Here is a 13,022-nt window from a genome sequence, read left to right as displayed (position 1 = left end):
AAAGATGACTAAATCATATTTTGCCCTTATGTTATTCACAGCCTAGGGACTGGCAGAGATGTAAATTAACAGTTGCAGGCCAGTGTGCAGTCTAAGCTAAAAAATGTAAGCAAAGAGTTGGGAGAGCAAAGAAGTATAATAATATAGAGAGAGTGACCTAAGTGCTTCCAAATTACAAAAAGGATTGGTGATATTTTTGCCTCTAATAACAAATTTCATTGCAAATTGCTACACATTTCAAGTCCTATACCAAGAAAATTTGAAATATCTCTTTTCAGCAGTGGTCCTCTCAAATAGACACACTAGTATCCTAGATATTACCATCATGCCGTATCTTTACAGGCACAGCATGTATGTAATAGTGCTATCTATCGAAGACTTGGTTAGTCCTGCTTAGTAAATGTTTAACAGTTAGGGAGAGTTAAATCATTATACAACAAGTTCATTAAAATGACTTTATTATTATGGTAAAGAATCTGAGTTTTGTCAAATATTTCCAGTGTTAAAAATATACAAATAGGTTTATATTTTACAATAAAATACTATCAAAAAGTAATGACAGTTAAATCAGTTCTTAAATGGTGGGCATGGTTAGAATTTGTAGAAAGGAAGTGAAATGTGATCAAAAAGGGAATTGTGGAGGACCTTCAAGATGGTAGAGGAGTAATATGTGGAGATCACCTTCCTCTCCACAAATACATCAAAAATACATTTACATGTGGAACAACTACTGCAGAACACCTACTGAATGCTGGCAGAAGACCTCAGACTTCCCAAAAGGCAAGAAACTCCCCACGTACCTAGCCATGTGGCTGACAGGGTCTTGGTGCTCCGGCCGGGTGTCAGGCCTGAGCCTCTGAGGTGGGAGAGCTGAGTTCAGGACATTGGACCACCAGACACCTCCTGGCTCCACGTAACATCAATTGGCGAGAGCTCACCCAGAGATCTCTCTCTCAATGCTAAGACCCAGCTCCGCTCAACAAACAGCAAGCCACAGTGCTGGAGAACCCTATGCCAAACAACTAGCAAGACAGGAACCCAACCCCACCCATTAGCAGAGAGGCTTCCTAAAATCATAATAAGTTCACAGACACCCTAAAACACACCACTGGACGTGGTCCTGCCCACCAAAAAGACAAGATCCAGCCTCATCCACCAGAACACAGGCACCAGTCCCCTCCACCAGGAAGCCTACACAACCCACTGAAACAACCGTACCCACTGGGGGCAGACACCAAAAACAACAGGAACTATGAACCTAAAGCCTGTGAAAAGGAGACCCCAAACACAATAAGTAAAGCAAAATGAGAAGACAGAGAAATACACAGCAGATGAAGGAGCAAGGTAAAAACCCACCAGACCAAACAAATGAAGTGGAAATAGGCAGTCTACCTGAAAAAGAATTCAGAGTAATGATAGTAAAGATGATCCAAAATCTTGGAAATAGAATGGGGAAAATACAAGAAACGTTTAACAAGGACCTAGAAGAACTAAAGAGCAAACAAACAATGATGAACAGCACAATAAATGAAATTAAAAATTCTCTAGAAGGAATCAATAGCAGAATAACTGAGGCAGAAGAACGGATAAGTGACCTGGAAGATAAAATAGTGGAAATAACTACAGCAAAGCAGAATAAAGAAAAAAGAATGAAAAGAATTGAGGACAGTCTCAGAGACCTCTGGGACAACATTAAACACAACAACATTCGAATTATAGGGGTTTCAGAAGAAGAAGAGAAAAAGGAAGGGACTGAGAAAATATTGCAAGAGATTACAGTTGAAAACTTCCCTAATATGGGAAAGGAAATGGTCAAGTCCAGGAAGTGCAGTGAGTCCCATACAGGATAAATCCAAGAAGAAACACGCCACGACACATATTAATCAAACTATCAAAAACTAAATACAAAGAAAAAATATTAAAAGCAGCAAGGGAAAAGCTACAAATAACATACAAGGGAATCCCCATAAGGTTAACAGCTGATCTTTCAGCAGAAACTCAGCAAGCCAGAAGGGACGGGCAGGACATATTTAAAGTGATGAAAGGGAAAACCTACAACCAAATGGCTCTACCCAGCAAGGATCTCATTCAGATTAGATGGAGAAATTAAAATCTTTACAGATAAGCAAAAACTAAGAGAATTCAGCACCACCAAACCAGCTTTACAACAAATGCTAAAGGAACTTCTCTGGCAGGAAACACAGGAGAAGGAAAAGACCTACAATAACAAACCCAAAACAATTAAGAAAATGGTAATAGGAACATACATATCGATAATTACCTTAAATGTAAATGGATTACATGCTCCAACCCAAAGACATAGACTGGCTGAATGGATACAAAGACAAGACCCGGATATATGCTGTCTACAAGAGACCCACTTCAGACCTAGGGGCACAAACAGACTGAAAGTGAGGGGATGGAAAAAGATATTCCATGCAAATGGAAATCAAAAGAAAGCTGGTGTAACAATTCTCATATCAGACAAAATAGACTTTAAAATAAAGACTATTATAAGAGACAAAGAAGGACACTACATAATGATCAAGGGATCAATCCAAGAAGATACAACAATTGTAAATATTTATGCACCAAACATAGGAGCACCTCAATACATAAGGCAAATGCTAACAGCCACAAAAGGGGAAATCGACAGTAACACGATAATAGTAGGAGACTTTAACACCCCACTTTCACCAGTGGACAGTTCAATCAAAATGAAAATAAATAAGGAAACACAAGCTTTAAATGGTACATTAAACAAGATGGATTTAACTGATATTTATAGGACATTCCTTCCAAAGACAACAGAATACACTTTCTTCTCAAGTGCTCATGGAACATTTTCCAGGATAGATCATATCTTCGGTCACAAATCAAGCCTTGGTAAATTTAAGAAAATTGAAATCGTATCAAGTATCTTTTCCGACCACAATGCTATGAGACTAGATATCAATTACAGGGAAAAAATCTGTAAAAAATACAAACACATGGAGGCTAAACAATACACTACTAAATAACCAAGAGATCACTGAAGAAATCAAAGAGGAAATCAAAAAATACCTAGAAACAAATGACAATGAAAACACGACAACCCAAAACCTATGGGATGCAGCAAAAGCAGTTCTAACAGGGAAGTTTATAGCAATACAATTCTACCTCAGAAAACAAGAAAAATCTCAAATAAACAACATAACCTTACACCTAAAGCAATCAGAGGAAGAAAAACAAGAAAACTCCAAAGTTAACAGAAGGAAAGAAATCATAGAGATCAGATCAGAAATAAATGAAAAAGAAATGAAGGAAACAATCACAAGACCAATAAAACTAAAAGCTGGTTCTTTGAGAAGATAAACAAAATTGATAAACCATTAGCCAGACTCATCAAGAAAAAAAGGGAGGACTCAAATCAACAGAATTAGAAATGAAAAAGGAGAAGTAACAACTGAAACTGCAAAAATACAAAGGATCATGAGAGATTACTACAAGCAAATATATGCCAATAAAATGGACAACCTGGAAGAAATGGACAAATTCTTAGAAAAGCACAACATTCCGAGACTGAACCAGGAAGAAATGGAAAATATCAACAGACGAATCACAAGCACTGAAATTGAAACTGTGATCAAAAATTTCCAACAAACAAAAGCCCAGGACCAGATGGCTTCACAGTCAAATTCTATCAAACATTTAGAGAAGAGCTAACACCCATCCTTCTCAAACTCTTCCAAAATATAGAAGAGGAAGGAATACTCCCAAACTCATTCTATGAGGCCACCATCACCCTGATACCAAAACCACACAAAGATGTCACAAAAAAGAAAACTACAGGCCAATATCATTGATGAACTTAGATGCAAAAATCCTCAAGAAAATACTAGCAAACAGAATCCAACAGCACATTTAAAGGATCATAGACCATGATCAAGTGGGGTTTATCCCAGGAATGCAAGGATTCTTCAGTATACACAAATCAATCAATGTGATAAACCATATTAACAAACTGAGGGATAAAAACCATATGATAATCTCAGTAGATGCAGAAAAAGCTTTCAACAAAATTCAACACCTATTTATGATAAAAACTCTCCAGAAAGTAGGCATAGAGGGAACTTAACCTCAACCAAATAAAGGCCATATATGACAAACCCACAGCCAATATTGTTCTCAATGGTGAAAAACTGAAACCATTTCCACTAAGATCAGAAGCAAGACAAGGTTGCCCAGTCTCACCACTGTTATTCAACTTAGTTTTGGAAGTTTTAGCCACAGCAATCAGAGACGAAAAAGAAATAAAAGGAATCCAAATCAGAAGAGAAAAAGTAAAACTGTCACTGTTTGCAGATGACATGATACTATACATAGAGAATCCTAAAGGTGCTACCAGAAAACTACTAAAGCTAATCAATGAATTTGGTAAAGTAGCAGGATACAAAATTAATGCACAGAAATCTCTGGCATTCCTATACACTAATGATGAAAAAGCTAAAAGAGATATTAAGGAAACCCTCCCATTTACCATTGCAACAAAAAGAATAAAATACCTAGGAATAAACCTACCTAAGGAGACAAAAGACCTGTATGCAGAAAACTATAAGACACTGATGAAAGAAGTTAAAGATGATACAAACAGATGGAGAGATATACCATGTTCTTGGATTGGAAGAATCAACATTGTGAAAATGACTATAGTGCCCAAAGCAACCTACGGATTCAATGTAACCCCTACCGTACTACCAATGGCATTTTTCCCAGAACTATAACAAAATTTCATAATTTATATGGAAACCCAAGAGACCCCAAATAACCAAAGCAATCTTGAGAAAGAAAAATGGAGCTGAAGGAATCAGGCTCCCTGACTTCAGACTATACTACAAGCTACGGTCATCAAGACAGTATGGTACTGGAACAGAAACAGAAATATAGGTCAATGGAACAAGAGAGAAAGCCCAGAGATAAACCCACGCACATATTGTCACCTTATTTTTGATAAAGGAGGCAAGAATATACAATGGAGAAAAGGCAGCCTCTTCAATAAGTGGTGCTGGGAAAACTGGACAACTACATGTAAAAGAATGAAATTAGAACACTCCCTAACACCATACACAAAAATAAACTCAAAATGGATTAGAGACCTAAACGGAAGGCCAGACACTATCAAACTCTTAGAGGAAAACATAGGCAGAACACTCTATGACATACATCACAGCAAGATCCTTTTTGACCCACCTCCTAGAGAAATGGAAATAAAAACAAAAATAAACAAATGGACCTCATGAAACTTAAAAGCTTTTGCACAGCAAAGGAAACCATAAACAAGAGAAAGGACAACCCTCAGAATGGGAGAAAATATTTGCAAACGAAGCAACCGACAAAGGATTAATCTCCAAAATATACGAGCAGCTCATGCAGCTCAATATCAAAAAACAAACAACCCAATCCAAAAATGGGCAGAAGACCTAAATAGACATTTCTCCAAAGAAGGTATACAGATTGCCAACCAACACATGAAAGGATGCTCAACATCATTAATCATTAGAGAAATGCAAATCAAAACTACATGAGGTATCACCTCACACCAATCAGAATGCCCATCATCAAAAAATCTAGGAACAATAAATGCTGGAGAGGGTGTGGAGAAAAGGGAACACTGTTGGTGGGAATGTAAATTGATACAGCCACTATGGAGAACAGTATGGAGGGTCCTTACAAAACTAAAAATAGAACTACCATATGACTCAGCAATCCCACTACTGGGCATATTCCCTGAGAAAACCATAATTCAAAAAGAGTCATGTACCACAATGTTCACTGCAGCACTATTTACAATAGTCAGGACATGGAAGCAACCTTAATGCCCATCGACAGAGGAATGGATAAAGAAGATGTGGATGGATAAAGAAGATATATACAATGGAATATTACTCAGCCACAAAAAGAAACGAAATTGAGTTATTTGTAGTGAAGTGGGTGGACCTAGAGTCTGTCATACAGAGTGAAGTAAGTCAGAAAGAGAAAAACAAATACCATATGCTAACACATATATATGGAATCTAAAAAAAAATGGTTCTGAAGAGCCTAGGAGCAGGATAGGAATAAAGACACAGACGCAGAGAATGGACTTAAGGACATAGGGAGGGGGAAGGGTAAGCTGGGATGAAGTGAGAGAGTGGCATGGACATATATACACTACCAAATGTAAAATAAATAGCTAGTGGGAAGCAGCCGCATAGCACAGGGAGATCAGCTTGGTGCTTTGTGACCACCTAGAGGGGTGGGAGGGAGACGCAAGAGGGAGGGGATATGGGGATATATGTATATGTATAGCTGATTCACTTTGTTATACAGCAGAAACTAACAATAATACAAAGCCATTATACTCCAATAAAGATGTTAAAAAGAACTTTTTAAATAAAATACATTTTTTGAAAAAAGGAACTGTTAGGTACAGCTGGCAACAGTGTGGTGAATATGGAAAACATGGATTTTGTACTGGGCCAGTAGCTGTCAAGGAATATATAAGTGAATCTTTGAAACCTAGATATGATTCTTTCATAAAATAATTTAATGAAGTATAATTAAGCCAGAGTATATACTGTAGTTATAATTTAAAATTATACCCCCAAGACACAAATACACAAACATATATCAAATATTGTATTTCAAGGCCTCATTGACTTAGGAGCTTCTAATGAAAAATTTAAGTATTTTCTCCCCAGCATCACCACCTCCACAAACAAATTTAAATGTAAATAATTAACACTGTATAGGTTTTAGTTTGATGTGTGGCAATGGTAGAACGTGTAAACACTGGATGCTAGCATTAGAAGTATTGATTTAAAAATGACTTCAGTTTGGAAATACTGATAGACCATCATCCCAACTGCTATATTGGTGATCTGATGTATCCACCATCTGTTTTCGTAAATAAAGTTTTATTGGAACACAGCCACATGCATTCATTTATATTTTGTCTATGGCTCCTTTCTGGCTAAAATGGCAGTGTTGGGTAGTCATGACAAAGACCACACGGCCCACAAAGCCTAAAACACTTGCTATCTGGCCATTTACTGACTGCCAACCTCTGCTCTAGAGGGGCACAGAATTCTTTCACATACACAATCTCATTCAGTCCTCATGAGGTACGCAGGGCAACTATGCTTATCCCCATTATATAGATGAGGAAACTGAGGTTCAGAGAGCAAATGTCTATGTGAAACATCTATTAAACAGACACTGTGAGTACTTCAAAGGAAATAGACATGGTTCCTAGATTGGAAACCTCACATATATGAACATAAGGGTGTGTACACACACACACACACACACACACACACACACACACGTGAACAGCATCAACTTGAACAGACAAGGGTAGGGGTGGGGAATGGAATCTGAGAGTCACACATATTACACTCTCTGAAACAAATTTCCTGGTACCCTGTGTTTCTGGACACTGACTTAGGTGGACAGGGCTCACACACCTGCTCACTTCCCTTGAAGGCATGTGTGGGTGAGGTAGGACACAGACCAGACCCCTGCTGCAGCAATGCTCCTGTCTGCCCCGTCGAATGACCTCTTCTCTCATGTTTGCTACAGCAATGTGAAGATAAGTGGGAACATCTGTGTGCCCTGGCCGACTTCTCTCTCGCCCTGACCGAAAGCATACAGGAGATCAACAAGCATTCTTTCAACAATTTTGAGCTCCGGATTGGTGAGTAGCAGCTGGAAGTGTGGCACCTCGGGGACCCACCGAGCTGTCTGGCCTTGCTCTATCGAGCCCTCCCGTGCCCTGGGCATCAAGCCAGGGGAGCTTTTTCCCACAAAATGCCTGTGACCTGACCAAGGACAGGCCTGTCTGGGCTTCCTCTCACTCAAGATGCTGGAAGCAGTGGAAGGATTTTGGCCTGTGTGCGGAAACACCAAGCAGCTGACAGACCACAGCCACCTCTCCTCCAGCTTGTCCAGAATCCCACCCACACAAGGCCCTGATGAGAGAGGTAGCTGTCTAATCAATCGTTTCCTCCCGTCTTCTACATCACCAGATACTGGAGGTCAATGCGTTACTCTCCCGTTCTCCTGGATAACACCCTGAGCCAAAAGGAGGATTCTGTTCCTGGGGATGTCACATGCTGACTTGAGCCAGGGACAGGCAGTTAGCTCTATAGCTCTTCACTCGGCCACACAGCTCATCCTTCTTTGGGCTTAGGGACTCCCTTGTGCAAAATGACAACAGTCACAGCTATGTGATAATAGTCATCTACAGTTTGTATAACTTGTTAATTTCTTCAGCATCTCTGCGGAGTCTGGAGGGGGCCTCCTAAAGCATAGTCTGAAAGCCCCTGCTCTGGTCCACATTCACATTTTACAGATGGGAAAAGTCAGGCCCAGAGAAGGGGAGTAACTGGCCTACAATCACACAACCAAATGGTCAACCTGGCAGCGACTCCAGGATTCCCCGACTGAGACCAGTGACATTCTGGCGGCCAGCATACGGCCTAAAACAAACGTTACGGCCATCCTCATGTCTTAGGTATCCTCTGGCTGGCATGCCATTTTACTTTCTTGGTTCTCCCTTAGCAGCTTTCAAGTATAAAGGGTCAGGTAATACCCATGCCTGACTTGTCAGATCTAAGGAATGTCACATGCCTTTGTTCACTGGAATAAATGAGTGGTATTTTTATATTTTGATCTATGGATGGGGTGCTCAGGGCTTGTTTCCAGATCTTCCAACAACCCTACATGTCCCTTCTGAAATCATTGAATACATGATTGAACTGGGAATAAAAAGCAGAACTATAACCTTGAACAAAGGCTGTGTAATTTCAGGAGATGTTGCTGGAATTAAGGCCAACCCTTGGTGTGATACATTATTCTCCTGGCATAGTTCAGAGGTTAGAAAATCATGTTCCCAATGGGATTGGGCCTTTCACTTTGTGTTTTGGGTCTGCTGTAACCAGCTCTATGACTTTGGGCAAGTTGTTTAAACCCCTCTGAGTGTCAGTTTCCTCATGTGTGAACTGGGAGTTATATTATTACCTCCCCTGCCTACCTCATAGTAGTAAGAAAAGATGTGAATGGGCTGGTGGTTATGGAAGGGCTCTGCAAATTTTAGGGCAATGTCCATCCTTGTGATTCCCATGCATTCTGCAAGAGCTGTTTCTCGAAGTTCACAGTTCTATCTTATACGTGTGTGTGTGTGTGTGTATGTGTGTGTGTTTGTGTGTGTGTGTGTCTTGCTTTTCCCTCTGCCTGGAATGATCTAACCCAGATATCTGCATGGCTTATACTATCACTTTCTCTAGATCTCTGCTCAGAAAAGCCTTTCCTAACCACCCTACTCCAAAATACACCCTCCTCTATTTTTCTATCCCTTTAACCTGATTGGTTTTTCTTTATCACCTTTATCATTCACTGATACTATATTGCATTTTTAAAATTATTTTCTGTCTCTCCCCAGTAGAAGGTAAGCTCCATGAGGGCCAGGGCTATGTCTTTTTTCTTTCCCACCATAGCCCCGATACCTGGAACAGTGTCTGCTTTATAGTAGATGCCTAGTCAATATTTGTAGAATGAATGAGAAATCCTTAGTCTAGTAAAAGGAGACATATATGCCCATGAATGTGTTTAGTGGAATACTGTCATTCCTTTTAAAAAAAGTCTGTATTTCCTGAAGAAGGAGGTCTTGAAATTGTGATCTACCAAATAACCTGTGGGATTGGGGGTAAATGACAGTCCAAGCAGAGAGAAAGCCAGGGACAGAGGCACAGAGGTGGAAAAGCCAGCAGGTTAGGGGAACTCGGGCAGTGCAGTATGGAGACGGTGCAAAGGGGAGGGAGAGGGGGGTGACAAAAATGAGGCTGGCAAGTTAGGCAAGAGCCAGCTCTGAGAAGCCCTAGATTGTGAACCTGAGGAGCCGGGGCTTTAGCCCATAGGCAAAAGGAGCTGTGGCAGGTGTTGAAGTGGGTGGTAACTTGATCAGACGTGCATGAGAGAGTCCCTCTGGTTCCGGCAGCAGCGTGGAGTCTGGTCTGCAGGAGGACAAGCAGGGATCCAGGGAGGCGTGTTAGGAGGCTGTGGCCACGGACCCAGGGAATGCTGCTGAGGACGTAGACTAAGACAGGGAAGGAAAAGGTGTTGCCCAAGCTCTCAGGGCACTGTGACCACAGAGGCAAGCGGCGATCCCAGCATCCCGACATCAGTGCCCTGTCCGTCCCGCAGGTTAAGACAAGTCAGCATCCATGTGAGAGTAATGATTATTGTCTCTCGAGCACTCACTGGTTTCTGGTAATATACCAGTGGCTTTACCTATATCATCTCATACCAGCGTCCTTTCATTATTTCCACTTGACAGATGAGAGAAGTGAGGTCCAAATCTGTTAAGTACCCAACCCAGATCACACATCTAATAAGTGACTGAGGCTGGATCTGTACCCTGCAGTTTATCCGCAGAGATCACATCCTTCGTTTAAGGGTCCCTGTCCCAGGCAGGGAGCGGCCCCTTCCTTGATGTCCCTCTTCTCTCATCTCTTGTTTCTCTGGTTCACCCACAGGCATCAGTCACGGCTCAGTGGTAGCTGGCGTTATCGGCGCTAAGAAACCACAGTATGACATTTGGGGCAAAACCGTGAACCTGGCAAGTCGAATGGACAGCACAGGAGTCAGCGGCAGAATCCAGGTCCCAGAGGAGACCTATCTCATCCTGAAGGACCAGGGCTTTGCCTTTGACTACCGAGGGGAGATCTATGTGAAGGGCATCAGTGAACAGGAAGGAAAAATCAAAACGTACTTTCTCCTGGGAAGAGTCCAACCCAACCCATTCATCCTGCCGCCGAGAAGACTGCCCGGGCAGTACTCCTTGGCCGCGGTCGTCCTGGGCCTCGTCCAGTCCCTCAACAGGCAAAGGCAGAAGCAGCTCCTGAATGAGAACAACACGGGCATCATCAAGGGCCATTACAACCGGCGGACTTTGCTGACACCCAGTGGGCCTGAGCCGGGAGCCCAAGCCGAAGGCACCGACAAGTCCGAGTTGCCATAAAAGTGTTTTCTTTGTGTTTCTTTTTTTGTATTTCTTTTATATATAAAATAAATATACTAATAAAAAGGTTTAATTTTTTTTAGAACAAGGATGGTTTCGTTGGTCTTTGGATGCACTAGATCGAAGACACGATTTGAGCTTCTCTCCCGTCACAGACATTTCTTGGTCATCTCTTCCATACAAGGTTTATCGGGAAGCAAAGATAAGTAAGACCTAGTCCTTGACTAGGGAAAAGGGACCTGTACACAGAGACTCAATACAGTGGGCTCATCATTAAGCACTGCCGTTTACCAAGAGTGCTTGTCCTGTACCTGGCACACCATAATATTAATGGATAATGTTAATAGATAATATTCCTATAAACCAATACATAAATACTCTGCATTCAGAGTAGATGCAATGAGAAATTGTGATAGGACAATTGTGGTAAAGAACTGGAGGTCGAGGACGCTGCCTGAACTGGAGGCACCATGTCTTTGAGGACATGTTGCAAAGGATTAGCCTTAAATGATGAGAAAGAACCCATGGAACCTGGGAGAAAAGTGACCCAAGCAGAAGGACTAACAAGTACAAACGTCCTGAGGTGGGACCAAGGCCACTTGATCTGCTGCAGCCACAGTTAGAAAGTCAGCAGGTGGGTAAGTTGGTGCAGGCAGGTACGCTGTTTCCTGGGAAGACGGCATCCCAAGCTCCTCTCGTCTGACCTCAAAGCCTGCGAGGAAAGTTTCATACGGATGACAAAGCTCAGAACAATGTTGCCCAAGACCTTATAGGTAGTTTTAGAACTAGGCTCAGTGCTGCACTGGTCAATGAAAGTGCTGTAACAAATAACTCCCATTCTTAGTGGTTAAAACAAAATAAGAGATTTAGCTGTCATTTACGTCCTATTGCGTTTGGGGCAGAGGCCTTCCAGGCAATGATCTCGGGACCTAGTCTTCTTGCACTTGGGACTTGGATGCCTCTGCTTGATCCTCTCTCTCCAGCCAGCTGAAGAGAAGAGAGGGAAAGGAAGGGGGATCACTCAGGAGGTCTTGGGTACCAGGCCTACATTGCTGCTCTGTCACCAGCCAGAACGCAGTCATTGGCCTCACTTTACCGGAAGGGAAGTTAGGGGATGGATTCTTCCTGTGTTCACTACGGAGAGGAAAGCACTGTCTCTTCCATAAGAATCGACACCTGTCTAAGCCCATGTGTGCCAACACGAAGCTATTCTGGTAAGTTCTGTGTTGGAAGGATGGACAAGATTTAAGTAATGGAAGAAGTATGAAATCCTAATCATCATCTAAATTCTGGACTCTTAACAACAGCTCATTTAAAAGAGACTCAGCTTCAGGTAATGAATCCACAGTAGATACGTTCTGGAGGAAGTACCCACCTGAGGTATCTCAGGTGCGACCCCGTGATAGAAGGGAAACTGCCCTTTCCTGAGAAGCACAAAGTACAGAAAGGGAGTTGACTTTTTCTTTTTTTTTTGCGGCACGCAGGCCTCTCACCCTTGTGGCCTCTCCCGTTGTGGAGAACAGGCTCCGGACGCGCAGGCTCAGCGGCCATGGCTCACGGGCCCAGCCGCTCCGCGGCATGTGGGATCTTCCTGGACCGGGGCACGAACCGGTGTCCCCTGCATCGGCAGGTGGACTCTCAACCACTGCACCACCAGGGAAGCCCCTGGGGGCTTGACTTTTGAGTGGCCATGTTTGCAATGCTTTTTGTTCTCATGTCAAAGAAATACAGGAGGTCCCGGTGGAATGTGAAGAGGGTGTCAGGTGAAAGCCTCTGTAAACAAAGCCCTCAACCAATGTCAGGGGTAATTATCATCTTCGAAGACTCGGAGAAAGCCTCGAGGTTTACTCAGCCCAACCTGCTGAGGACATTTAAACAAGGTAAAGCTCAGGGCATGCCGAGAGCTGGAGCCACAGGATAGAGGGGGAAGCTGAGCTCAGGTGGGTCAGGGACTCGGCAAACATCACGGCAAAGAGGCCAGCCT

At 42.3% G+C, this 13,022-nt stretch overlaps 1 protein-coding gene across 1 annotated transcript in view; it reads left to right on the top strand.

Moving 5' to 3' along the window:
* Positions 1-11,126, top strand: part of ADCY8 (adenylate cyclase 8) — a 220,710-nt gene extending 209,584 nt beyond the window's left edge. The window contains exons 17-18 of the mRNA XM_032610032.1: positions 7,600-7,714; positions 10,554-11,126. Coding sequence (XP_032465923.1) covers positions 7,600-7,714; positions 10,554-11,038 — 600 coding nt within the window. The 3' untranslated portion in view covers positions 11,039-11,126. The remainder of the gene's footprint in view (positions 1-7,599; positions 7,715-10,553) is intronic.
* Positions 11,127-13,022: the final 1,896 nt, after the last annotated feature.

Source organism: Phocoena sinus, chromosome 17, assembly GCF_008692025.1.
Source record: "Phocoena sinus isolate mPhoSin1 chromosome 17, mPhoSin1.pri, whole genome shotgun sequence".
In the NCBI taxonomy this organism is placed as follows: Eukaryota; Metazoa; Chordata; class Mammalia; order Artiodactyla; family Phocoenidae; genus Phocoena; species Phocoena sinus.
The sequence above is the reverse complement of the archived record's forward strand: the minus strand, read 5'-3'. Positions and strand labels throughout refer to the sequence as shown.